Source organism: Rhinopithecus roxellana, chromosome 10 (assembly GCF_007565055.1).
Source record: "Rhinopithecus roxellana isolate Shanxi Qingling chromosome 10, ASM756505v1, whole genome shotgun sequence".
Lineage (NCBI taxonomy): Eukaryota > Metazoa > Chordata > Mammalia > Primates > Cercopithecidae > Rhinopithecus > Rhinopithecus roxellana.
In genome coordinates, this window is record NC_044558.1 from 57,579,901 (window position 1) to 57,607,836 (window position 27,936).

The window sequence follows — 27,936 nt, forward strand, 5'->3', positions numbered from 1 at the left end:
TAAAATTAGCTGGGCATAGTGGTGCATGCCTGTAATCCCAGCTACTCGGGAGGCTGGGTCAGGAGAATCCCTTGAACCCGGGAGGCAGAGGTTGCGGTGAGGCGGAGGTTGTGGTGAGCTGAGAGTAGCTATCCATTGCACTCCAGCCTAGGCAGCAAGAGGGAAACTCTGTGTCAAAACAAAACAAAACAAAAACTTACTGATTTTTTTTTTAGGATTCGTTAGAGCAGGTTCAGGGTTCTCTGATATATTTTCAGTCTGTTTGTTCACAAACCAGAGCCATTTGAAAGTTAGAGGCCACCTGCAAAGTGAGGAATTAGGTTTAACACTGGGGAGCCTTTAAAAAACCAGAAATGAGCTTGAACAGCAGGGCGCAGAAGTTTGTTTGAGCCTCATATCAAAGGTCTGAAAGTCCCTCCTCTGCCATAGCCATGCCCTTAGCTGCCCCCTCCTGTTCCACTTGAGTTGTGATTTTGGGTATGCCCTTATTAAAGTACTCTCTAAGCATAAAGGATGATATTACTTCTACTCACCCAGGGAAGGAGGGAAAGTGGCTTTATCGTTAGCCAACCAAAGCTGCCAGAGAACCTTTTAAAACTATTTTGAGAAGTAGTGGTAACTTTTCCAAACACTCTGATTCAGAAGAGGTTTTGTTTAAATTTTTTATAAAAATCGTGCTGTTTCCATGGAAAGTCCCACTGTACTATTTTCAACTGATCAGGCTAGAAGGGGTATGGGTTTTTTTTTTTTTTCTATTTTGTTTGTTTGTTTGTTTTGAGACAGAGTCTCACTCTGTTGCCCAGGCTGGAGTGCAGTGGCAGTAATCTCGGCTCACTGCAGCCTCCACCTCCTGGGTTCAAGGGATTCTCCTGCCTCAGCCTCCTGAGTAGCTGGGACTACAGGCGCCTGCCACCATGCCCACCTAATTTTTGTATTTTTTGTAGAGACGGAGTTTCACCACGTTGGCCAGGGTGGTCTCAAACACCTGACCTCAAGTGATACACCCGTCTCAGCCTCCTAAAGTACTGGGATTATAGGCGTGAGCCACTGCGCCCAGCCAAGAAGGGGTGATTTTAACCCCAGGTCTCACTCCTTAAAATATCATTTAAACATTGTTCTCTATTTTTGTCATTCATTCTAGTGGTTTGGGGTATGAGATGAATCCCTGAAGTAGCATGCCAAGGAAAGCTATCATAATAGAGTTAGGATCTGTGAACAAGATTCAGGTCTAAAGAAGCAGGATTGGGAGGGAGAAGCTCAAATGTAAAATTCAGGTTGCTTAAAAAGTTCCAATGGTGGGCCGGGCGTGGTGGCTCAAGCCTGTAATCCCAGCACTTTGGGAGGCCGAGACGGGCGGATCACGAGGTCAGGAGATCGAGACCATCCTGGCTAACCCGGTGAAACCCCGTCTCTACTAAAAATACAAAAAAAAAAAACTAGCCGGGCGAGGTGGCGGCGCCTGTAGTCCCAGCTACTCGGGAGGCTGAGGCAGGAGAATGGCGTGAACCCAGGAGGCGGAGCTTGCAGTGAGCTGAGATCTGGCCACTGCACTCCAGCCTGGGTGACAGAGCGAGACTCCGTCTCAAAAAAAAAAAGTTCCAATGGTTTACCAAGAGCCTTTCTCTTCCCAAGGGCAGAGGCATAGTGTTGAGGAGATTCGTGCAGCCCCTGTGGGCATATTTGGGCTGGCAAAACTAAATCCAAATATCCTGGTTTCGGGAACTTGCTCTGGGCCTAGGTCTCTGTGAAATTAGGTCTATTGTTTGCAGTTTCCTTTTCCAGCTCATGATCTTGCTGTCTTACTCCTCAGCCCCTAGATTTGCCTGGAATCCTTCAGAAGGTAACAGACCATTATTACCTTAGTGACCACTGAAAGACAAGGCACTATTTCTTACTTGGTAGCTTTAGTCAGCAAACTCAACCATCTGATCCTCAGTTTCTTCTCATCAGATTTTGACATCCATCTGCTTTTTCTGCTCACTTCAGACCTAGCTAGCAGGGAGTAAGTTTACAAAATAAAACATTGCTTAACTATACTTGGTTTTCAAATCTGTGTCACCTGTGTGGGTAGTTTGGTTTGGTTGGAGGTAAACGTGGTAAAACTAGCACTGAGAGAAAAGTGGGTACATGGATAGTCACACAACAAAACGCTGTTCTGTCTTCCCCCTGCTGGCTTTGAGGCAACACAACACAGACACCCTCTGGTGGCCTAGCACCAGCCTTCACCTACTAGAGCTCCATTAAAGCAAATTTGCCCTAACACAAAGACTCTATCTCCCAATCAAAAAGTACAAATGCATTATCTATATACTATTTAATATCAAGTTTTAATTTCAGATCAAAACTAAAACAGTTTCCTTTTCTTTCACATCTACAGATCAAACTCCTACTCCAACTAGATTCCTGAAGAACTGTGAGGAGGTGGGACTCTTCAATGAACTAGCTAGCTCCTTTGAACATGAATTCAAGAAAGCTGCAGATGAGGATGAGAAAAAGGCAAGAAGCAGGACTGTTGCCAAAAAACTGGTGGTATTCAGACCTAGGCTATTTTCATTGTGCTTTGGGATAATGTTCTTAATTGGTTAAAACACAAAATCATGGGCTTAGTAGAGTAAAACCAGATAGTAGTCACTAATCCCAGTCAGCCATTCAGGTCTTTAGGAGTTCCAGATGATGGATCAGCACAAGTCTGTTGTCACTGAAAATTAGTCCTCTTGTTCTTCCAGGGGAGTATTAGTTTAATAATCTGTTTTTTAAAAAATATTTATATTATAAATATGTTGAAGATGTTAAAAGGTGACAAATTACTCAGATTTTGTTAGATAACATATTCGTTGCCAAATCCCACTCTTTCCTGAGCTGATCAGACTTCTCAGCTGCACTGTTTTTTTGAATCAGCAAGTCAATAAACATTTATCAAATTTCCACTCTTCTTTGTTTCAGTATATGTGGTTTTTGCGTTTAAGTAGCTTTCTACTTTTATTCAAAGTATTAAAGATAAGGATGTTCTTACTATCTTTCAAAGGAGATCAACCAGGACGGTGAAAGAACTAGAAACTATGTTACTTCAGGAACTTTTAAAGAAATCGAGTGGCCAATCACATTGGCTCATGCCTGTAATCCCAGCACTTTGGGAGGCCAGCGTTTCAGGAGTTCAAGACCAGCCTTGGCAATAGCAGGACCTCCATGTTTACAAAAACAGTTTTAAAGATTCATCAGGCATGGTGGTGCATGCCTGTAGTCCTAGCTACTCGGGAGACTGAAGCAGGAAGACTGCTTGAACCCAGGAGATCAAGGCTGCAGTGAGCGATGATTGCACTACTGCGCTCCAGCCTGGGTGACAGAGTGAGACCATATATATATATATATATATATATATATATATTTTTTTTTTTTAGACAGATTCTTGCTCTGTCGCCCAGGCTGGAGTGCAGTGGCGCGATCTCAGCTCACTGCAAGCTCCACCTCCCAGGTTCACGCCATTCTCCTGCCTCACCCTCTCGAGTAGCTGGGACTATAGGAACCCACCACCACACCCGGATAATTTTTTTGTATTTTTAGTAGAGACGGGGTTTCACCGTGTTAGCCAGGATGGTCTTGATCTCCTGACCTCATGATCTGCCCATCTCGGCCTCCCAAAGGGCTGGGATTACAGGTGTGAGCCACTGCACCTGGCCCGGAGACACTATCTCTTAAAAAAAAAAAAAAAAAAAAAAAAAAAAGGGCCAGGCACAGTGACTCATGGCCATAATCCCAGCACTTTGGAAGGCCAAGGCAAGCGGATCACAAGGTCAGGAGTTCGAGACCAGCCTGACCAACGTGGTGAAACCCCGTCTCTACTAAAAATACAAAATTTAGCCAGGCATGGTGGCATACGCCTGTAATCATAGGTACTCAGGGGGCTGAGACAGGAGAATCGCTTGAACCCGGGAGGCGGAGGTTGCAGTGAGTCGAGATCGTGCCACTGCACTCCAGCCTGGGCAACAGAGTGAGACTTTGTCTCAAAAAAAAGAAAGAAAGAAATTGAGGAAATTTTGGTTGGAAAAGAGATTTAGTGTGAACAAATTGCAGTCTTCAAAAGTATTCATTAAAAGAGGGGTTGCATTTATTCCATGTGGCCCAAAGGTAGAAGTAGGACCACTGGGTGGAAGCTCTCACAAAACATGTTCAATTATATGTAGGCCACTTAGTAGAGGTATTGTAGAGGGGATTAAAATGCCAGAATCCCTTCTAATCCTGAGGCGCTATGATTCTCTGATTTTAGCCTTTATATAGTCCAGATCCCTAGAGAATCCCTTAGTTTGGAAGACCAGAGGAAATACTCGAAGAAGCAGAGTTAAAGGGAGATAGTTCCCATGGAATAAGGGGCTTGGGGGAAAAAGAAAAATGCAAAGATCAAATTTTACTTTAGAATTAGAATTCTAGGTTATTGGTCACTATTTTTTTTTTTTTTTGAGACGGAGTCTCGCTCTGTCGCCCAGGCTGGAGTGCAGTGGCGCAATCTCGGCTTACTGCAAGCTCGGCCTCCTGGGTTCACACCATTCTCCTGCCTCAGACTCCCGAGTAGCTGGGACTACAGGCGCCCGCCACCATGCCCGGCTAATTTTTTGTATTTTCGGTAGAGACGGGGTTTCACTGTGTTAGCCAGGATGGTCTCGATCTCCTGACCTCGTGATCCGCCCGCCTCGGCCTCCCAAAGTGCTGGGATTACAGGCATGAGCCACCGCGCCCGGCAATCACTATTTTTTTTTTTTTTTTTTTTTTTTTTTTTTTTTTTTTTTTTTTTTTTGAGGCGGAGTCTCGCTGTGTCGCCGGGACTGGAGTGCAGTGGCCAGATCTCAGCTCACTGCAAGCTCCGCCTCCCGGGTTTACGCCATTCTCCTGCCTCAGCCTCCCGAGTAGCTGGGACTACAGGCGCCCGCCACCTCGCCTGGCTAGTTTTTGTATTTTTAGTAGAGACGGGGTTTCACCGTGTTAGCCAGGATGGTCTCAATCTCCTGACCTCGTGATCCACCCGTCTCGGCCTCCCAAAGTGCTGGGATTACAGGCTTGAGCCACCACGCCCGGCCACTATTTTTAAAATCAAGTCTGTGTTCCTGATTTTCTGGAATCATAAAAGATTCCAATATCTCTATCCCAAAACGTATATATATAAACACATTAACCTCACAATTGCATGGTATAGTGAGTCATGGGATCCTATCAGAATATAGAATAGCTGGAACCACTTCTATTTTTCCCTATATTTAAGAAGAAGTTCCCTGGGGGCTCTTTCCTTCTAAGAGGGCGTAACAGGTAAATCCAGATAGTTATATATGACTTTTCCATCCAGTTTAAGTGGTAAGAAAGCAAGATAGTGTCTTTATCACTGGAGTTATTTCCAAGTTCCATAGATTTCTGAGTTTCTTTTTATGCTATCTCCCTCAAACTAACAGAAAGTGGACTGCACAAGGCATGGTGGTTCATACCTGTGATCCCAGTGCTTAGGGAGGCCACAATGGGAGGATTGCTGGAACTCAGGAGTTCAACACCAGCCTTGGGCAGCATGGTGAGACTTATCTCTACAAAAAATTTAAAAACCAGCTGAGTGTGGTAGCACACGCCTATGATCCTGGCTACTTGGGAGGCTGAGCCTAGGAGGTCAAGGCTGCAGTTAGCCATGATTGAACCACTGCACTCCAGCCTGGGCAGTGGAACAACACCCTGTCTTTATTTTATTTTATTTTATTTTATTTTTTTATTTTTTGAAACAGAGTCTCCCTCTGTTACCCCAGCTGGAGTGTGGTGGCGCAATCTCGGCTCTGCAACTTCCACCTCACAGGTTCAAGCAATTCTCCTGCCTCAGCCTCCTGAGTACCTGGGATTACAGATGCATGCCACTACGCCTGGCTAATTTTTTTGTATTTTTAGTAGAGTCAGGGTTTTGCCATGTTGCCCAGGCTGGTCTCCAACTCCTGAGCTCAAGCAATCTGTCCACCTCAGCCTCCTAAAGTGCTGGGATTACAGGCATGAGCCACTGCGCCTGGCCCAGACCGTGTCTTTAAATAAATTAATGCAGCGGGGAAACTCAGTAGCATATATTTGTAGTTCTACTTTTTCTTTCTTTTTTTCTTCTTTTTGAGACGGAGTCTCCCTCTGTCATCCAGGTAGAGTGCAGTGGCGCAATCGTGATGGCTCACTGCAACCTCCGCCTCCTGAGTTCAAGTGATTATCCTGCCTCAGCCTCCCAAGTAGCTGGGACTACGGGTCCGTGCCACCATACCTGGCTAATTTTTGTATTTTTAGTAGAGACAGGGTTTCACCATGTTGGCTTGGCTGGTCTTGAACTCTTGACCTCATGATCCACCCACCTCAGCCTCCCAAAGTGCTGGGATTACAAACATGAGCCACTGCACCCGGCCTCTTTTTTCTTTTTTTTTTTTTGAGACGGAGTCTCGCTCTGTCGCCCAGGCTGGACTGCAGTGGCCGGATCTCAGCTCACTGCAAGCTCCGCCTCCCGGGTTCACGCCATTTCCTGCCTCAGCCTCCCGAGTAGCTGGGACTACAGGTGCCCGCCACCTCGCCCGGCTAGTTTTTTGTATTTTTTTAGTAGAGACGGGGTTTCACCGTGTTAGCCAGGATAGTCTTGATCTCCTGACCTCGTGATCTGCCCGTCTCAGCCTCCCAAAGTGCTGGAATTACAGGCTTGAGCCACCGCGCCCGGCCTTTTTTTTTTTTTTGAGACAGAGCCTCACTCTGTTGCCCAGGTCAGAGTGCAGTGGTGCTTGCAACCTCAAACTCCCAGGCTCAAGTGATCCTCCCACTTCAGTCCCTGGAGTAATGGACTATGGGCATCACCACACCCAGCTAATTTTTGTATTTATTTTTAGAGACAAAGTTTTGCGTTGTTGCCCACACTGGTCTTGAACTCCAGGGCTCAAGAGATCCACCAGTCTCAGCTTCCCAAGGTGCTGAGATCACAAGCGTGAGCCACCATACCTGGTCTTGTAGTTCTACTTTCCAATGGCAGAAGTAGCCACAGTCTTCTCATCATTCTTTTTCATTCATTCATTGACAGGATCTTGCTCCGTCTCCTAGACTACAGTGCAGTGGTAGAATCATGGCTCACTGCAGCCTCCACCTCTTGAGCTTAAGCAGTTCTCTCACCTCAGCCTCCCAAGTAGGTGGGACTACAGGCACATACCACCATGCCTGACTAATTTATTTTCATAGAAACAGGGTTTCACTATGTTGCCCAGGCTGATCTCAAACTCCTGGGCTCAAGCTATCCTCCCACCTCGAATTCCCAAAGTGCTGAGATTACAGGCGTGAGCCACCACACCTGGCAAGAGGGTTTTGCTATGTTGCCCAGGCTGGTCTAGAATTTCTGGCCTCAGGTGATCCTCCCACCTTGACCTCCCAAAGTGTTGACATTACAGGCAAGAGTCACCACGCTTGGCCTATGAGGGATTTTATACCCAATTTACTATAGGCAAATTCAAGAAAATTAGCATCCCATAAAAAGCTTCAAGTCTTTTTCATTGCCATTTTAGCTCAGTTGACACTTCCAGGAGACTAGTTCATAGTTAGTCAGCCCTTTCCTCACTGGGCATTCCTTGGTGTTTCCTCCTGCCTGTACAGGAGTGGTCTTTACTTCCCTTTAATGAGAAGTACAGGCTTAGTGGAAGAGTCTCCAGAAGCGGAACTTGCCTGAACCACAGCTTTGCTAGGAGATGCCCTAGAGGATTTCAAATCTATCGTTGTATTTACTTAGAGCCTTCTCCTTCCCACTAATCTCTGACTTAAGAGATCTCAGAATTAGCTAAATTGGACCTGACAGCAATGTAGAAAAAATGAGGCAGAAATGAAGCCACCTTTGCTGTTACTCACCCTCCTCAGATTGGGGAAAAAGAACCACTACTACCTTCTCTAATGTAGTAGATACCACATTATCTTTAATTTACTCAGCTAGCTATCAAGAAGGTTTCTGAGAATTAAGGTAGCAAGGGAAGATCTTGAAACAAGCAGTTGCTTCACCAAGAAGCCTGGGATATGGGATAGATAGAACAAAGGATCCACTTTGTTATGAAACAACTGCAATGCCAACGCTCCTGTCAAGGAGTGTCAAGGCCATTATCTCAGATGGTTTATTGTTCCCTACAAGGCCATTTACAGCTCCACAGTTCTGTGAGGTGATTGCATCACTGCCAGGAAAGTGCTCTCTTTCCTTTCTGGTTTTCTCCAGTCTTGCTCCCAAGACTCATTTATTTCACCAATCAGAAGATCAGCCTTTCTTTTCTTTGTTACCCCAAAACCCTTATCTACCTGATACATCCAGTAGCAGATTTTGGGATGAGATCACCATCAAGCATGGTGAGTTCCCCAGAAAATACCTTTCCTATCTGGTTTGCAGTACTTGAATAGCCAGTTTGTCTTTGTTTGCCTTTGGTAATTGGGTAATCTAGTCATCCTTGTTGGCAGAGAAAGTGTTCACAGCTCTCCAGTGGCCAGCAGATTCAGGAATCATTTTGATTTCCTGAAAAATATTATAATATTTGCATGGATTTAAATGACATCTTTTTTTTCAGGTCTTTATTATATATGTGCTGCCGAAGCGAGCACTTTTTCAGGTCTTTATAAATATTTGCTTACCATTGGTGAAGTAGGTATTATCTTCATCTTATGGTTGGGGAAACAGAAGCCCTGAGAATTACTGACAAAATGATTTGGCCAGAATTGTACATAAAATATAAGGGGCCCACATTTCTTGGCCAGGTGTGGTAGCTCACGCCTGTAATCCCAGCTACTCGGGAGGCTGAGGTGGGAGAATCGCTTGAACTCGGGAGGTGGAGGTTGCAGTGAGCTAAGATCATGCCATTGCACTCTAGCCTGGGCAACAAGATCGAAACTACAGGCCAGGCATGGTGGCTCACGCCTGTAATCCCAGCACTTTGGGAGGCCGAGGCAGGCGGATCACCTGAGGTTGGGAGTTCGAGACCAGCCTGACCATCATGGAAAAACCCCGCCTCTACTAAAAATACAAAATTAGCCGGGCATGGTGGCATGTGGCTGTAATCCCAGCTGCTGGGGAGGCTGAGGCAGGAGAATCGCTTGAACCCAGGAGGCGGAGGTTGTGGTGAGCTGAGATCGTGCCATTGCACTCCAGCCTGGACAACAAGAGCGAAACTCCATCTCAAAAAAAAAAAAAGATCGAAACAACGCCTCAAAAAACAAAACAAAACAAACATAAAGGGCCCACATTTCTTTGATATGCAGTTCAGTGCTTTGAACAAGAGCTGAACTTCTTAGAAGCATATTCCCTTGTCTTGGAAATGGGAAGATATAGATTCAACCTGAAAGGAATCATAGGGTTAAACTCTGTTCATTTTTCTTTCACAACAGGTTGCTGCTGGGCCCCTTGACATGTCTCTACCTTCCACACCAGACATCAAAATCAAAGAAGAAGAGCCCGTGGAGGTAGACTCATCCCCACCTGATAGCCCTTCCTCTAGTCCCTGTTCCCCACCACTGAAGGAGAAGGTAAATTCTCTACCAAAGGTCATCTCAAATGTTAATTGATAAAGCTTTGATTCATTAATTATATAAATAGTGTGTCCTAACTATTCAGGAGACCAAGATGGTAGAATCACTTGAGCTCAGAAATTCAAGACCAGCCTGGGCAACATGGATAAAGAAACCCCATCTCCACTTAAAATCCATAAATTACCTGGGCGTGGTGGAGCATTCCTGTAGTTCCAACTACTCGAGAGGATGAGGTGGGAGGATCACTTAAGCCCTGGAAGTCGAGGCTGCAGTGAGCTGTGATTGCTCCACTGCACCCCAGCCTGGGCAACAGAGTGAGACTGTCTCAAGAAAAAAAAAAAGTATGTGTTATAGGAGGACTGACTGTATTTAAAGGAATGTTATTTAGAAGATTTCTATGAATTATACCTATTCTCTTTCCCAGCAATTCCATTTATAAGTCTATATAGAAGAGAAATTAGTGCATATGTCTACCAAAAGAAGTATGTTAGAATGTTCCTAGCAATTGTATTCTTTTTTATTTATTTTATTTATTTTATTTTATTTTTATTTTTTTGAGACAGAGTCTTGCTCTGTTGCCCAGGCTGGAGTGCAATGGCCTGATCTTGGCTCACTGCAACCTCTGCCTCCTGGGTTTGAGCGATTCTCTGCCTTAGCCTCCCAAGTAGCTGGGACTACAGGTGCATGCCACCATGCCCGGCTAATTTTGTACTTTTAGTAGAGATGGGGTTTCACCACGTTTGTCTTGAACTCCTGACCTCAGGTGATCTGCCCGCCTCGGCCTCCCAAAGTGCTGGGGTTATAGGAGTGAGCTACCGCGTCCCGGCCAGCAATTGTATTCTTAATAGCCAAAAATCAGCTGGGCACGGTGGCTCATGCCTGTAATCCCAGCACTTTGGGAGGCCGAGGCGGTGGAATCACTTGAGGCCAGGAGTTCGAGACCAGCCTGGCTAACATGGTGAAACCCCGTCTTTACCAAAAATACAAAAATTAGCTAGGTGTGGTGGCGTGTGCCTGTAATCCGAGCTACTCGGGAGGCTGAGATAGGAGAATTGCTTGAACCCAGGAGGCTGAGGTTTCAGTGAGCCAAGATTGCACCATCGCACTCCAGCCTGAGTGACAGAGCAAGAGTCTGTCTCAAAAAAAAAAAAAAAAGTAAACTGATAATTACATAGCAATGTGAGGGAATCCCACAAACATATCCAACAACAACAAAAAAGTCATACACAAAAGTACATACTGTATAATTCAAGAAGAGGCAAAACTGTTTGACGATGATAGAACTCAGGATAGAGTTTACCTCCTGTGAAGGAATGGTGTGGATTGGAAAGGGACATAGAACTTTATGGGGTGCTGGAAATGGTCTGTATCCTGATTTTACATCTGTAATAAGTCATCTTGTTTTTTTTTTCTTTTGAGACATAGTCTCGCTCTGATGCCCAGGCTGGAATGCAGTGGTGCAATCTCAGCTCACTGCAATGTCTGCCTCCCAGGCTCAAGCAATTCTCTTGCTTCAGCCTCCCAAAGTGCTGGGATTACAGATGTGAGCACCGCACCCAGCCTAAAAGTCATTTTGTTGTTATGACTTTAATGCACATCACTGTATGTTATACTTCAATTAATAAGTGAGAAAGAAAAATTCACATAGGCCGGGCGCGGTGGCTCAAGCCTGTAATCCCAGCACTTTGGGAGGCCGAGACCAGCGGATCACGAGGTCAGGAGATCAAGACCATCCTGGCTAACACAGTGAAACCCTGTCTACTAAAAAATACAAAAAACTAGCCGGGCGAGGTGGCGGGCGCCTGTAGTCCCAGCTACTCGGGAGGCTGAGGCAGGAGAATGGCGTGAACCTGGGAGGCGGAGCCTGCAGTGAGCTGAGATCCGGCCACTGCACTCCAGCCTGGGCGGCAGAGCGAGACTCTGTCTCAAAAAAAAAAAGAAAAATTCACATAATTCATAAATTGGACATCAAACAGTTTAGAAAAAAATGTAATCCTACAGGGAAGTGATTTAAAGAAAGTATCTACTAGGCGTCCTACTATTCTTTTTAAAGGAAGTACTTTCATGTACTATTTCTAATACATTTATTGAAATATAGTACATGTACAGAAAAGTATATAAATTGTAATTATATAACTTACTGAATTTTCACGAAGTCAGTAGCCTGTATAACCAGCACCTAGATCAAAAATATTTTATTAGAACCTCAGAAACCCCCTCATACTTCCTCCTCCTTTCAATCTCTACTACTCTGCCAGTGGTTATTAATTTTAACATCCACTATGGATAGAGCGTCTGTACCTCATGTTACTTCCCTCCAAATTTGGCTTGATAACTTCACAAATCTGTCCTCTCATAAACATTACAACCATCCCATCTCCTCCCCTTTTCTTTTTATCTTTTTTTTGTTTTTGAGACGGAGTCTTTCTCTGTCACCAGGCTGGAGTGCAATGGCACCATCTCAGCTCACTGCAACCTCCTCCGCCTCTCTCCTCCCTTTTTCATCAGCAACAAAGTCCTAGAGACTGTCTAGAGATGCTCTCAAGGCCATTATGACCACTGGCAGTCTGACATCTTAAGAAGTTAACAGTGAGGCCGGGTGCGGTGGCTCACGCCTGTAATCCCAGCACTTTGGTAGGCCAAGGCAGGTGGATCATGAGGCCAGGAGTTCAAGACCAGCCTGGCCAAGATGGTGAAACCCCATCTCTACTGAAACTACAAAAATTAACTGGGCATAGTAGTAGGTGCTTATAATTCCAGCTACTCGGGAGGCTGAGGCAGGAGAATCACCTGAACCCGGGAGGCAGAGGTTGCAGTGAGCCAAGATTGTGCCACTGCACTCCAGCCTGGGCGACAGAGCGAGACTCTTATCTCAAAAAAAAAAAAAAAAAAAAAAAAAAAAGTTAAAGAAGTTAACAATGAGAGCAGTTTGTTTTATTACAGTATGATCATTATCCAAACTTCTATAGCCCTTTTTTAAGAGGTATATTAGGCCGGGCGCGGTGGCTCAAGCCTGTAATCCCAGCACTTTGGGAGGCCGAGACGGGCGGATCACGAGGTCAGGAGATCGAGACCATCCTGGCTAACACGGTGAAACCCCATCTCTACTAAAAATACAAAAAACTAGCCGGGCGTGGTGGCGGCACCTGTAGTCCCAGCTACTCGGGAGGCTGAGGCAGGAGAATGGCGTAAACCCGGGAGGCGGAGCTTGCAGTGAGCTGAGATCCGGCCACTGCACTCCAGTCTGGGCGACAGAGCGAGACTCCATCTCAAAAAAAAAAAAAAAAAAAAAAAAAAAAGAGGTATATTGGCGATATTGGGTTGCCTTGTCACCAGTATACCTGCCTTTTCCCATTGAAGTTCAGAGGACACTTGGCATCGAGTTTGGAATGAGAGTATCTAGATTGTGAAAAATTGTAACAGTCTCTAGAATTTATATGGTACTACAGTGCTGCTTCAAAGATTTCAAGTGATATTCCAGCTGTCATCTTATTTATGTAGCCATTGTCTCTGAAGGGGGAGATGGCCAAGAGATCTTAATACACCATTTCTCCTGAATGGATGAGTGAGTTATGGGTCCCTGATCCTGATGGAATCAGATCATGATTTAATGAATGGCTCTAATGCTCTTTCCAATAAATTTGTACTAGATGTTACCATCTATATATTTCCCTATAAGCACACCTTAAAGCATTTTGTGATCTGTTGGTTTCTTCTCCCCAGGAGGTTGCCCCAAAGCCTGTTCTGATCTCTACCCCCACACCCACCATTGTACGTCCTGGCTCTCTGCCTCTCCACTTGGGCTATGATCCACTTCATCCAACCCTTCCCTCCCCAACCTCTGTCATCACACAGGCTCCACCATCCAACAGGCAAATGGGGTAAGTACAGAGAGCAGGGAGAAATAGTGAAGGCTGCATTTCTTTCCATTACATGAAACTAGTTGATAAAACTGAGACAGTTTTTCAGTACTCAAGGAAAATAAGTCACTGAGATTATCTCTCAAAATTTTCCCCCATAAACAGAATCTTCTTTACCTTTTTAATAGACAAGCAAAATATTTATTTGGGGGTAATACTTCTTTAATCTAAAAAGAGGAGCTCTTAAAACATTAGAAGTTCATTATGGTGTGGAAACCACACCCTATAGAAGTCTGTTGGGGTACTGCTGAATGAAACACTGAAACCCATTAAGTCTCCTCAGTTCCAGTTAGGGTTCTTGGTCTTTGCCATCTCTAATTTTATTTGTCTTGTTTGTTTTCACTCCTGGCATGGTACCCATGGGTTAAGAGGCTGTTGTCAGGATTCAGATTCTTAGAGCTTATTGTTCTCTGGACCCACTAGGAAAAATAAAAAGAGACAGCTTCTTTTTGAGGCAGGGTAGAGCAAGTCATGGAAAGGAACAAGAGAAACGTTCAGATTTGGCCATCATGTGACCTAATTCAGTTTTGCAAAATGACGACTTTGATCCAACTCCCCCTTTCCCAAGGCTAGCCAGTGGTAGGGATATTTAATTGTTCTAAACCCTTTAATAGGATTAGCTTTCTACGATTTGAGTTTGCTTAATTTGCAAAGTATAAAGATGTTGCCATTTTTCTCCATCTGTAAGGTAAGTTGAATAGGATTCCCTGCCTTCCCACATGAGGGTGTCAAGATTTTTACCATGCTGCCTTATACCTTCGCTAACTAGAGAAGACTGGAAAATCTTCTGTAATTATAGGAGGTAGGATCCATGGACAAAAGGTCCGTGTTTGAGCATTTCACTTCATGTCTCCTCTAGGTCTCCCACTGGCTCCCTCCCTCTTGTCATGCATCTTGCTAATGGACAGACCATGCCTGTGCTGCCAGGGCCTCCAGTACAGATGCCGTCTGTTATATCGGTGAGCTCTGTAGTTGGGGCAGCCAACCCTACCAACATGGTAATCCTTCCCTTCCACCTGAATGGTCATAAAACACACGCGAGCCCCAGGGAAATGTGGGCTCTGATCTATATTAGTTGAGCATGGCAGCCTGCCTAAACTCTTCACTAACCTCTGCCAATCCAGCACTATGGAACACTAGATAAAGACTCATCTGGACAATTGGCTCCTAGTCTAGGAATTGATCTTGCCAGCCCACTGATTAGTTGCTTTCACTTGGCACGTAGCACCTCCCAAATTGCCCAACATTTTCCTCAAGATAACAGCCCCAACCCTTCCCACAGAAATTGTCCCAACACTGAAGGATTAAATTCCCTACTCTGTGGTGCTCCATGGAGAAAGTATTTCCCAGGCTGTCCCTGCATGCCCTATGGGCACATTGCACACAACAGGCCCTGATGTGCCAATCTCAAAAGCACTTCATTTTAGGGAAACTGTTGCCCCACCGATACTATTATGTTCCCTTCTGTTTTTTTTTTTTTTTCCCCTTCTCTCAATCCAGCTGGCCAGACCTGTGTCCATGGTGCCGAACATTCCTGGTATCCCTGGCCCACCAGTTAACAGCAGTGGCTCCATTTCTCCGTCTGGCCACCCTATACCATCAGAAGCCAAGATGGTGAGTACATCTCAGCCTGGGGCAATGTTGGCCTTTCTGAAAGAAGTGGGTGATCTCAGCCTAGGTCTTTCAAGTGAGCCAAGCAAAGGAACCTTCTGGGACTTGCAAAGCTAAGGACTCCCTGCTGTGGAGTCTGGAAAAGAAAAGACTCTGATTCATAGCTCCCATCTCCTCTCCTCACCTTTAGAGCCTGGTACGTAGACCATGGCAGTGAAAAGAGGCAGCACAGATTGTTTGGAATGGAACACTTGCCGTTTTAGTTTTAGGGGTGACAGATGGAGGGTGGGTGAGTGGGCAGGGGAGCTGGCCAAGAGGTGAATAGCTGCGTAACCAGCATTTGGCCAGGCTCCAGAGGAGAGCTTTCATCTGGACACTATTGTTTTAACAACCCCTAGCCCCCAACTGTGCCCAGGATGATAGCCAGGGAACAGAGTAGGCATTTTAGGGATCCAGGTGCACATTTTCTCTGCCTGTCATTTTCTCTTAATTCCTCTGTTAAGAGAGAACTAGAGTGGAAATTTTAGCTATCTATAAGGTCAGTAATAAAATCTAAGGCCACTCTTCTCATCCTTGATAGAATCTCATCCTTAACAAGCGTTTTTTCTTATCTTTGCCCACAGAGACTGAAAGCCACCCTAACTCACCAAGTCTCCTCAATCAATGGTGGTTGTGGAATGGTGGTGGGTACTGCCAGCACCATGGTGACAGCCCGCCCAGAGCAGAGCCAGATCCTCATCCAGCACCCTGATGCCCCATCCCCTGCCCAACCACAGGTCAGTGGCTCTTACTCTTTATATCATATCTTTATGACACATCTTTATGTCATACCTATTTTTCAGGGAGCAGAAGATTAGAGAAGAATGGACTTCAGCTTTCTGGGTTTCTTCCTGCTTACTTTGGTTCTTGATGGCAGTTTGACTACAGCAAAACGTACCATTCTTTTTATTATTTATTTATTTTTATTTTAACTGAGACCATCATTTAATAGCAAAAACACACCGTTCTTTATTCACCCTTGTGTTAGACTATCATACAAACAGACTGAGTAATGCAGGACTGTTGCAGCAGCAGCCTCACCTTTTTTTTTTTTTTGAGACGGAGACTGGCTCTGTCTCCCAGGCTGGAGTGCAGTGGCACGATCTCAGCTCACTGCAAGCTCCACCTCCCAGGTTCACGCCATTCCCCTGCCTCAGCCTCCCGAGTAGCTGGGACTACAGGTGCCCGCCATGACGTCTGGCTAATTCTTTTTTGTATTTTTAGTAGAGACGGAGTTTCACCGTGTTAGCCAGGATGGTCTCGATCTCCTGACCTCGTGATCCGCTCGCCTTTGCCTCCCAAAGTGCTGAGATTTCAGGCGTGAGCCACTGCGCCCAGCCGCTTTTTGTTTTTTGTTTTTTTTTTTTTTTTGAGACAGGGTTTTGCTCTTGTTGCCTAGGCTGGAGTGCAGTGGCACAATCTCAGTTCACTGCAACCTCTGGCTCCCAGGTTCAAGCGATTCTCCTGCCTCAGCCTCCTGAGTAGCCGGGATTACAAGCACCCACCACCATGCCCGGCTAATTTTTTGTATTTTTAGTAGAGTCGGGGTGTCACCATGTTGGCCATGCCGATCTCGAACTCCTGACCTGAAGTGATCCACCTGCCTCAGCCTCCCAGAGTGCTGGGATTCCAGGCGTGAGCCACTATGCCCAGCCCCGTTTTTTCCATATGTGAGTCATGGTTTAGTGTATCTGCAGAATCCTCTAAAATATGACAAAGCCTTACTTCAAGCCACACACTAAACAAAAGAGGCTCCCCTAGTCTCTTTCCCGTCTATTAAGTCTTAAAAAGTAGTAACTTACCTGATAAGATTTTACAACAAAAACCATAACAATTTATTAATGAAATGTGATGTTATAGTACTAAGATACCTCAATAAAAAATAGGCCGGGTGAAATGGCTCACACCTGTAATCCCAGCACTTTGGGAGGCTGAGGCAGGTGGATCTCCTGAGGTCAGGAGATCGAGACCAGCCTGGCCAACATGGCAAAACCTCGTCTCTACTAGATATACAAAAAATTAGCTGGGCATGGCGACGCACGCCTGTAGTCCCAGCTACTCAGGAGGCTGAGGCAGGAGAATCGCTTGAACCTGGGAGCCAGAGGTTGCAGCGAGCGGAGATCGTGCGCTCCAGCCTGGGCGATAGAGTGAGGCTTTGTCTGGAAAGAAACAAACTAACGACAACAACAGCAACAAAAAAAAACGAGACACCAAAAAACACCTCATTACCAATTAAATCCCTTTTTATCACAGAGAAACTAAAATGCTAAAAAAGGCAGAGGGGGTCCCATTTAGTTACCCATTTCTCTTCTCAAGGAGGTCTCAGTTTTAACAAGATTCTTTGGAAACTGAATAGTCCTCAGTTTTCATATCGTCTGCACTGGACAGGTGACAGCACCTGAGATTGGTTTCTAGAATTATACCCTTTGCCTGGCCCCTCTTTTCCTGATGTCACCACCTGCTTCATCAGTTACTGCCACATGTCCAAACATTTCATGGCCATATGCTACGGTAAAGCTTGGCCAACAACAAAAGCTTTCATTTGAGTTTTTCTGTTGGAAGCTAAGCCTGCCTACCCTCCTGTAACCCCACTGAAGCCAATCCTGAAGATGGCAAAGCAATAGCCCCCTTGCCTGAGTTATGCTGCCTTCTTTCTTGGGGAAATGACATAGCTTCCTTTTTAGTGTTATTTGTTTGTTTTTAAAATTTTTATTATAAATAGGCCAGGCACGGTGGCTCACGCCTGTAATACCAGCACTTTGGGAGGCCGAGGTGGGCGGATCACAAGGTCAGGATTCGAGACCAGCCTGACCAACAAGGTGAAACCCATCTCTACTAAAAAAAATACAAAACTTAGCCAGGCCTGGTGGCGCACACCTGTAATCCCAGCTACTCAGGAGGCTGAGGCAGAAGAATCGCTTGAGCCTGGGAGGTGGAGGCTGCAGTGAGCCAAGATCATGCCACTGCACTCCAGCCTGGGCTACAGAGCAAGACTCCGTCTCAAAAATATATATATATATATTTTATAAATAATAGTAGCAGGCTAGGCACTGTGGCTCACACCTGTAATCCCAGCACTTTGGGAGGCCAAGGTGGGTGGATCACCTGAAGTCAGGAGTTCTAAACCAGCCTGACCAACATGGGGAAACCTGCCTCTACTAAAAATACAAAAAAAAAATTAGCCAGGCATGGTGGCACATGCCTGTAATCCCAGCTACTCAGGAGGCCGAGGCATGAGAATCACTTGAACTCAGGAGGTGGAGGTTGCGGTGAGCCCAGATCACACCGCTGCACTCCAGCCTGGGCAACAAGAGCGAAACTACATCTCAATAAATAAATAAATAAATAAATAAATAATAGTAGAAACAGTGTCTTATTATGTTGCCCAGGCTGGTCATGAGCTACTGTACCTGAAGCCAGTCCTGAACATGGTAAAGCATTTCCAGCTTCCTCTTTTTTTTTTTTTTTTAATAATTTTAAAAGAGATGGAGTCTCGCCATGTTGCCCAGGCTGGTCTCATACTCCTCAAGCAGTCCTCCTGCCTCAGCCTCCCAAAGTGCCAGGATTATAGGCCCTAGCCACCACGCTCAGCCCCAGTTTCCTTTTTAATCAACACTGATTCCTTTCCTTGTCATTCTTCCCCTCTTTCTCTTGGCCTAGTCTTTCACCTCCATTCCCTGCATGACTTACTGAATTGTCTATGACAGAATAGGAACCTTTCCTTTCCCCTGTCCTAAAGAGCTAATTTTTTCTTTTTTTTTCTTCAAGATGGAGTCTCGCTCTGTCGCCCAGGCTGGAGTGCAGTGGCATGATCTCGGCTCACCACAACCTCCGCCTCCCTGGTTCAAGTGATTTTCCTGCCTCAGCCTCCTGAGTAGCTGGGATTACAGGCACCTGCCATCATGCCCTGCTAATTTTTATATTTTCAGTAGAGATGGGGTTTCACCATGTTGGCCAGGCTGGTCTCAAATTCCTGACATCAGGTGATCCACCCGCCTTGGCCTCCCAAAGTGCTGAGATTACAGGCATGAGCCACCGCACCTGGCCAATTTTTTGTATTTTAGTAGAGATGGGGTTTCACCGTGTCGCCCAGGCTGGTCTCAAACTCTTGAACTCAGGCTATCTGCCCGCCTTGGCCTCCCAAAGTGCTGGGATTACAGGCATGAGCTACTGTACCCGGCCATAAAGGGCTAATCTTTACATATGCTCCAGTCAGCTAAAGATAAAGAGGAAGCCGAAATTCTCAGGAGAACTATTACAAATTTCTTATACCAAGAGAAGCAGTGACCCAAGGCCTCTAGTTCATTAAATTGAGTTGGAAATTTCCTCTCCATTTTTTTATTTTGGGAGAGATAATATTAGTCTGAATTTTAAAAAATTATTTCTTGGCCGGGCAGGTGGCTCACGCCTGTAATCCCAGCACTTTGGGAGGCTGAGGTGGGTGGATCACGAGGTCAGGAGATCGAGACCATCCTGGCTGACACAGTGAAACCCTGTCTCTACTAAAAATACAAGAAATGAGGCCGGGCGCGGTGGCTCAAGCCTGTAATCCCAGCACTTTGGGAGGCCGAGACGGGTGGATTGCGAGGTCAGGAGATCGAGACCAACCTAGCTAACACGGCGAAACCCCGTCTCTACTAAAAAATACAAAAAACTAGCCGGGCGAGTTGGCGGGCGCCTGTAGTCCCAGCTACTTGGGAGGCTGAGGCAGGAGAATGGCGTGAACCCGGGAGGCGGAGCTTGCAGTGAGCTGAGATCCGGCCACTGCACTCCAGCCTGGGTGACAGAGCGAGACTCCGTCTCAAAAAAAAAAAAAAAAAAAAAATACAAGAAATGAGCCGGGCATGGTGGCAGGCGCCTGTAGTCCCAGTTACTCAGGAGACTGAGGCAGGAGAATTGCTTGAACCTGGGAGGTGGAGGTTACAGTGAGCCGAGATCACACCACTGCACTCCAGCCTGAGCGACACTGCAAGTCTCCATCTCAAAAAAAAAAAAAATCATTTCTTAATTATCTATATTAATGGAGAACATAATTCAGTAGGGCCTAGAGTAGAGTACGAGATTCTTTTTTTTTTTTGACAGAGTCTCACCTTGTCACTGTGGCTGGAGTGCAGTGGTGTGATCTTGGCTCACTGCAACCTCCATCCTAGTCTAAGCCATGCCTCAGCCTCCCAAGTAGCTGGGATTACAGGTGCGCACAACCACTCTCAGCTGATTTTTATATTTTTAATAGAGGTGGGATTTCACCATGTTGGCCAGGCTAGTCTTGAACTCATGGCCTCAAGTGACCACCTGCCTTGGCCTCCCAAAGTGCTGGGATTACAGGTGTGAACCACCATGCCCAGCATCTTTTTTTTGTTTTTGAGTCAGGTTCTTGCTCTGTTGCACAGGCTGGAGTGCAATGAGACAATCATGGCTCACTTGCAGCCTCAGTCTTCTGTGCTCAAATGATCTTCCCACTTCAGCCTCGTAAGAAGCTGGAATGACAGGAATGCGTCACCATGCCCAGCTGATTTTATTTATTTGTAGAAATGGATCTCACTGTGTTGCCCAGGCTGGTCTCAAACTGCTGGGCTCCAGTGATCCTCCCAACCTCGGCCTCCCAAAGTTCTGGGATTACAGGCATAAGCCACTGCACCTGGCCTCACATATAACTTTTTTATTTTTTACATTTTTGAAACGGAGTCTTGCTCTGTTGCCCAGGCTGGAGTGCAGTGGCACAATCTCAGCTCACTGCAACCTCCGCATCCCGGGTTCAAGCGATTCTTCTGTCTCAGCCTCCCGAGTAGCTGGGATTACAGGCGCCTGCCACCACACCTGGCTAATTTTTGTATTTTTAGTAGAGACGGAGTTTTGCCATGTTGGCCAGGCTGGTCTCGAACTCCTGACCTCAGGTGATCCACCTGCCTCAGCCTCCCAAAGTATTGGGATTACAGTCATGAGCCACTGCATCTGGCCACGTATAACTTTTGACTCCCCAAAAACTATACTAATAGTCTACTGTTGACCAGAAGCCATCCCAATAACATAGAGTTGTTTTAACACACATTTTGTATGTTATATGTATTATCTACTGTATTCCTACAATAAAGGATGCTAGAGAAAAGAAAATATTAAGAAAATCATAAGGAAGAGACAATATATTTACTATTCATTAAAGCAGAAATGGAGTACCATATAAGTCGTCATCCTCATCATCTTCGCTTTGAGGAGGAGGAGGAGGAAGGCTTGGTCTTGCTGTCTCAGTGAAAGCAGAGGCAGAAGAGGTGAAGAAGTTGGAAGGGGGGTCGGAGAAACAGGCACACTTGGTATAACTTTTTTTTTTTTTGAAATGGAGTTTCACTCTTGTTACCCAGGCTGGAGTGCAATGGCTCGATCTTGGCTCACTGCAGCCTCCGCCACCCAGGTTCAGGCAATTCTCCTGCCTCAGCCTCCCGAGTAGCTGGGATTACAGGCATGTGCCACCACGCCTGGCTAATTTTGTATTTTTAGTAGAGATGGGGTTTCTCCATGTTGGTCAGGCTGGTCTCGAACTCCCGACCTCAAGTGATCCGCCTGCCTCGGCCTCCCAAAGTGCTGGGATTACAGGCATGAGCCACCGTGCCCAGCTGGTCGGTATAACTTATTTTTTTAAATCTGCATTTAAGTGGGCCTTTGCAGCTCAAGCCTGTGTTCAAGGGTGAACTTTTTTCTACAGATGGTTGACCTTTCTACATTTTAAAAAATTTTTGGCTTCTGTTATAAAATTGGCCTTTCTTCTCCAAGTGCATCACAACTAACAGAAAGGGATGATCCAAAAGTGCTTTAGTGACAAGGGACTTCAGCCCGAACTTTAAAAACAAAAGACAGTCCTGTATCACCAATTTGCAAAGTGATTAAACATTTTTTGTTTGTAAACAAAAGTGGGGGGTTGTTCTTGAGGATGATTAATAACTGATTATAAATAAAAATAATATGCTTATCTATATCTCCCCATAATAACTCACATGTCACTAGTAATGAAATGGATGAGAACATTTGTCTCCATTTCTGAAACCTGTAATAGTATGCAGTTGTTTTTACATGTCACTTGTCCAAATCAGTGATTCTCAAACTTTTTTATTTCACAGTCTTCTAAAAGTTCCCCTAATATCTTCCCCCAATTCTGATTTCCCTGCCTATAAGATTCCCTTTTGTTTTGTTTTGTTTTGTTTTTTGAGATGGAGTTTCACTCTTGTTGCCCAGGCTGGAGTGCAATGGCATGATCTCAGCTCACTGCAACCTCCGCCTCCTGGGCTCAAGCAATTCTCCTGCCTCAGCCTCCCAAGTAGCTGGGATTACAGGCATATGCCACCATGCCCGGCTAATTTTGTATTTTTAGTAGAGATGAGGTTTCACCATGTTAGCCAGGCTGATCTTGAATTCCTGACCTCAGGTGATCTGCCTCCCTTGGCCTCCGAAAGTGCTGGGATTACAGGTGTGAGCCAACCGTGCCAGTCAAGATTCCCTATTGTTAAGAAACATAAAGTAACCGTAGTTTCATTTGTCTGTCTGTCTGAGAAATAATCAGTTTCCAAATGAACTGTAGTTTGTCTAAGTATGAGACTGAGAAGACTGGAAGGAAATAGGAGGCAAAATTGAGGACTCCTACATAAGAGAAGCTCGGGGACATAGTAATGAGACTTGCTGTGGTTACCAGAGGCTGGTACATCCTTTTACCAGATCTTACTAATCTACCTAACATCAGGTGTGATTTGGAAAGGATTAATGTTCTCATCAGGTAACCTCTCTTCCTTCCTGGGCACCAGGTCTCACCAGCCCAGCCCACCCCTAGTACTGGGGGGCGACGGCGGCGCACAGTAGATGAAGATCCAGATGAGCGACGGCAGCGCTTTCTGGAGCGCAACCGGGCTGCGGCCTCCCGTTGCCGCCAAAAGCGAAAGCTGTGGGTGTCCTCCCTAGAGAAGAAGGCCGAAGAACTCACTTCTCAGAACATTCAGCTGAGTGTGAGTGGATGCTTACTGGAATTGTTGAAAATCCAGAAAGTGGAATGGAATCAGAAAAAGTGGTACAATTTGATAAAAGATGGTAATTCTCTAATTAGGACAGATCTAGAAGTTGTTCCAGGAAGAATCTCTTAACAGTCAGAGTTGAAATCTCTTTCATAGGGATTGGTGAAGACACTCATCATCTACCCCCAAATCTCCTGCTAGAGTCATCCATAAACGCGTTTGGATGAAGGAATTAGATTAAGCACCCCAGGGTGCTCTTTTAAATCATCTGTAGAATCTGACTGGGGTCATGAAAACCCAACGGGAAATGTGTTTGCCGTAGATGATGCAGCTTAGTAAAAGAGAAAAAAAGTGCTACAAGAACAAATATAATAACTATAATCTATAAACCATACATTCTCTTGAATGTTATTTTTCCTTCTGATTATTAAAATATTTAATTTAAAAAGCAATATATAAATACATTTGTATTATAAAATATACACACAAATGTATAGAATAGAAGCAAAGTCCCTCTTTAATCTGCCTTTTCTAGTCCCGTTCTCTTTCCTATAGATACATTTAGTATGTACCTTCCAGACAGATTCACATTCCTAAATATTTTTTATTTATAGTTTTTATGTAGGGCTGGAAGGGTTGTGTGCTTGTTTTTAAGATAAACAGGTTAACAGTATTTCCCGGAGATCTAGCCATGGGTATGGGAGATCTACCTCATTCTTTTTAATAGCTGTATAGTAGTATATTCTGTTGTGTAGTGATGTTATAAGGTATGGATATTGATACTGCTCTAATTTTTTGCTAGAACAACGTTGCAGTGAACATTGCATGCACCTGAGTAAACAGTTCTGTTACGTAGATTCCTAGAAGTAGGCCTTCTTAGTCAAAGAGCATGTGTATTATTAATTTCAGTATAATCATATTTATCTTAAATAGGAGTAATTTTTCCATTATAAATCCTGACTTTTCACTGTCAGCAACTCCTGTCATTGAATTCATGACTATACTGGCCCTGGGCCCTGTGAAAACTTGCTGGATGAGGAGTCTTGTCCCAATTCAGGGGAGAAAATCGAGGCAATATTCCCTCCTTCCTTTGGGAACAGCCACTAAGGGTGCAAGAATAGAGGATGAATTTTCTTGATACTCTTTTCTTCCCTCCCTCCTCAGAATGAAGTCACATTACTACGCAATGAGGTGGCCCAGTTGAAACAGCTACTATTAGCTCATAAAGACTGCCCAGTCACTGCACTACAGAAAAAGACTCAAGGCTATTTAGGTGAGTGGCACACAACCTAAGTTCAGTCAGTCAGTAAACTGCATGTCCTGAGTGTCTCAACTGCTTATAATTTTGTAACTCCATTCTGAATGTTCTAGGGACCCCACACTGATGAGTGAGTAGCCCCTGTGGAGCAACCAGACCTAGAAAAAACTGTTTTTGACAACAATATAGAGTTATCCTAATTATCTGTTATAGTTGGGGGTTGAAGGATAGCAGTATTTACTGGGTGCATATTTTGTGTTAGGCATGCTACAGTGTTCCCAAATCTCTCATGAATTGGATATTACCTACATTTATATGTGAGAAAACTGCACTTAGATTAGGTCATTTAGCTGAAGTTACCAAGCTGGGAAAGTGGTGAAGCCAAGATTTACATCTATGTTTTTTTGCTTTGTTTTGTTTCGTTTTGTTTGAGGCCGAGTCTCGCTCTGTCCCCCAGGCTGGAGTGCAGTGGCGCGATCTCAGCTCACTGCAAGCTCCGCCTCTCAGGTTCACGCCATTCTCCTGCCTCAGCCTCCCAAGTAGCTGGGACTACAGGCGCCCGCCACCAAGCCCAGCTAATTTTTTATATTTTTAGTAGAGACAGGGTTTCACCATGTTAGCCAGGATGGTCTCGATCTCCTGATCTCATGATCCGCCCGCCTCAGCCTCTCAAAGTGCTGGGATTAAGGCGTGAGCCACCTCGCCCGGCACATCTATTTTTTTTTTTTTTGAGACGGAGCCTTGTTGTGTCGCCCACGCTGGAGTGCAATGGCATGATCTCGGCTCACTGCCACCTCTGCCTCCCAGGTTCAAGCAATTCTGGAGTAGCTGGGACCACAAGCTCCAGCCACCATGCCTGGCTAATTTTTGTATTTTGAGTGGAGACAGGGTTTCACCATATTGGTCAGGCTGGTCTCGAACTCTTGACCTCAGGTGATCCATCTGCCTCAGCCTCCCAAAGTGCTGGGATTACAGGTGTGAGCCACCACTGCCTGGCACATCTAGGTATTTCTTACTCCAAAAATAATGTCTTGGCCTAGAAAAGACATAAACCACAGATGATACATTGGGATATAGGGTATATTTTATCTGATGATAGGCTGATATTGGTTTCAGTTTGTAATCTATGAGCACACATAAAATACTGCTAGAAGGCAATGGCCACAGAGTTGTGCTCAGGACATACAATTCTGAAGTTAAAATTACTGTGAATAATTTGCTTATGGGCAATAAAAGCTAATAAATGCTAGTTTTCTTTTTGCAAATTAAATTCATAGAACTATTGCTATCAAATTTTGATATATTGAATTATTTTTTCTGCTGTCTTTATTATTTCAGAGATGTGTTCCCATAGAAAAGGAGTAACCATATCACCAATTTTAAACATCTCTATTTAAATTTTAATTTTAATATATACTTCAAGGTGCATTCATTCATTAAGCAGATATTGATGGAATGTCTATTCTGTGCCAGGCACTGTTTTTCATGCTGGGGATATAATAAGGAACCAAATAAATTAGATTAAATCCCTGCCCTTGAGGAGCTTGTATTTTAGTGGGTGAGACAGACAATAAACAAGATAAATAGGTAAAATATATGACATGTTAGATAACAGTAAATGTTAGAAGAAAAACAAAACAGGGAAGGGTAATATGAAATGTTAGCAGCAGGACAGAAATTTTAGATTAGGTGGCTTTTGAATAAAGACCTGAAGGAAGTGAAGGAGCTATATGCATTTATATGGAAGAAAAGTACTATAGGGAGGAGGTTCAGCAACTGCAAAGATGCAAAGTCACAAAGTACCTGGTACATCTAGGAACATCAAGGAGGCTCAGCTGGAGTTGGGTGTGGAGAGTAGGTGGAGACCAAGTAGGAGAGGTAATAGCAGCATTTCATGTAGGGTCTCATCAGTCATGGTGAGGATTTCAGCTTTTACTCTACACTGGGAGCCATTAGAGGGTTTTCAGCAGAAAAGTGATATAATTGATCTGACTAGGCTGGGCGCCGTGGCTCACGCCTTTAATCCCAGCACTTTGGGAGGCCGAGGCAGGCAGATCGCCTGAGGTCGGGAGTTTGAGACCAGCCTGGCTAACATGGTGAAACCGTTTCTACTAAAAATACAAAAAATTAGCCGGGCGTGGTGGCACATGCCTGTAATCCCAGCTACTTGGGAGGCTGAAGCAAGAGAATCACTTGATCCTGTGAAGCGGAGGTTGCAGTGAGCTGAGATCGTGCCATTGCACTCCAGCCTGGGTAACAAGAGCGAAATTCTGTCTCAAAAAAACAAACAAAAAAAACTGATCTGACTTACATTTGTACAGGATTCCTCTGTTAGAGACATCAGGGGTACAAGGGCAGAAGCAGACAGTCCACTTAGGAGGCTATTACAGTAATACAAGCAAGGGATGATGGTAGTGAAAGCGATGAGAACAGGTTGAATCCAGGATATATTTTGAAGTTAAGAGTGATGAGAGCAGATGGGGTGGTATATACGACAAAAAGAATAAAAAATTGCACTAAAGTTTTTGGCTTAAGCAACTGCAAGAATGAAGTTGTCATTAATTGAGATAGGGTAAAGTGTAGGGGAAATGGTTTGGGAGATCTGTCAGGAACTCAGTTTTGGACAAACTGAGTTTAAGGAGCCTATTAGGCTTATAGGTGGAGATGTCAAGCAGTCGGTTGGTTATATGGATTTGTAATTCAGAGGAAAGGCTGAAGATAAAACTTCGGGAGTCGGCAGCATATAGCTAGTTTTGGTTTTATTTGGTTTGGGGTTTTTTGGAGGCAGGGTCCACCTCTGTCTCCTAGGCTCTCAAGTGATCCTGCCCCCTCAGCCTAAGTAACTGGGACCACAGGGATGCACCACCATGACCAGTTAATTTTTTTGTTATTTTAGAGATGAGGTTTTGCCATGTTGGCCAGGCTGGTCTCAAACTCCAGGACTCAAGGGATCTGCCCGCCTTGGCCTCCCAAAGTGCTGAGATTACATGTGTGAGCCACCACACCTGGCTATAGTTTTTAAAGCATTGAAACTAGATGAAGTTCCCAAGGGAGATAGCAGAGATGGAAAAAGAGAAGTCCCAGGAATGAACAATGGGGTACTCCAGCATTTACAGTTCATAGAAATGAGAAAGAAGCCACAAGAGACTGAGAAGAAACAACCAGGAAGTGAGGAGGAAAACCAGCTACAGAGCTGAATGTGGTATTCTGTAAATCAAAATAAAAAAGTGTTTCAAGAAGTTCAGTGATTTTAAATCCTGTTGCTGGGCACGGTGGCTCACGCCTGTAATCCCAACACTTTGGGAGGCCGAGGCGGGTGGATCACAAGGTCAGGAGATCGAGACCATCCTGGCTAACACGGTGAAACCCCGTCTCTATTAAAATTTAAAAAATCAGCCGGGCGTGATGATGTGCATCTGTAGTCCCACCTACTTGGGAAGCTGAGGCAGGAGAATAGCTTGAACCCGGGAGGCAGAGGTTGCAGTGAGCCAAGATAGTGCGACTGCACTCCAGCCTGGGTGACAGAGTGAGACTCTGTCTAAAAAAACAAACAAACAAAAAAACCAAATCCTGTTGATGGGCTTAAGAGGATAAG

At 44.9% G+C, this 27,936-nt stretch overlaps 1 protein-coding gene across 8 annotated transcripts in view; it reads left to right on the forward strand.

Moving 5' to 3' along the window:
• Nucleotides 1–27,936, forward strand: part of LOC104670588 (cyclic AMP-dependent transcription factor ATF-7) — a 130,923-nt gene that overhangs the window by 89,995 nt on the left and 12,992 nt on the right. For 6 of the 8 annotated variants that reach the window (XR_004059502.1, XM_030938427.1, XM_030938428.1 and 3 more), the window contains 8 exons: nt 2,378–2,529; nt 9,382–9,519; nt 13,246–13,403; nt 14,302–14,401; nt 14,943–15,056; nt 15,677–15,829; nt 22,880–23,077; nt 24,248–24,356. Coding sequence is in view for 7 of the 8 variants with exons in the window: in XM_030938427.1 (XP_030794287.1) it covers nt 2,378–2,529; nt 9,382–9,519; nt 13,246–13,403; nt 14,302–14,401; nt 14,943–15,056; nt 15,677–15,829; nt 22,880–23,077; nt 24,248–24,356 (1,122 nt within the window). In the remaining variant the exon portion in view is untranslated. The remainder of the gene's footprint in view (nt 1–2,377; nt 2,530–9,381; nt 9,520–13,245; nt 13,404–14,301; nt 14,402–14,942; nt 15,057–15,676; nt 15,830–22,879; nt 23,078–24,247; nt 24,357–27,936) is intronic. The other 2 variants (XM_010373890.2, XM_010373892.2) reach the window with 1 other exon arrangement.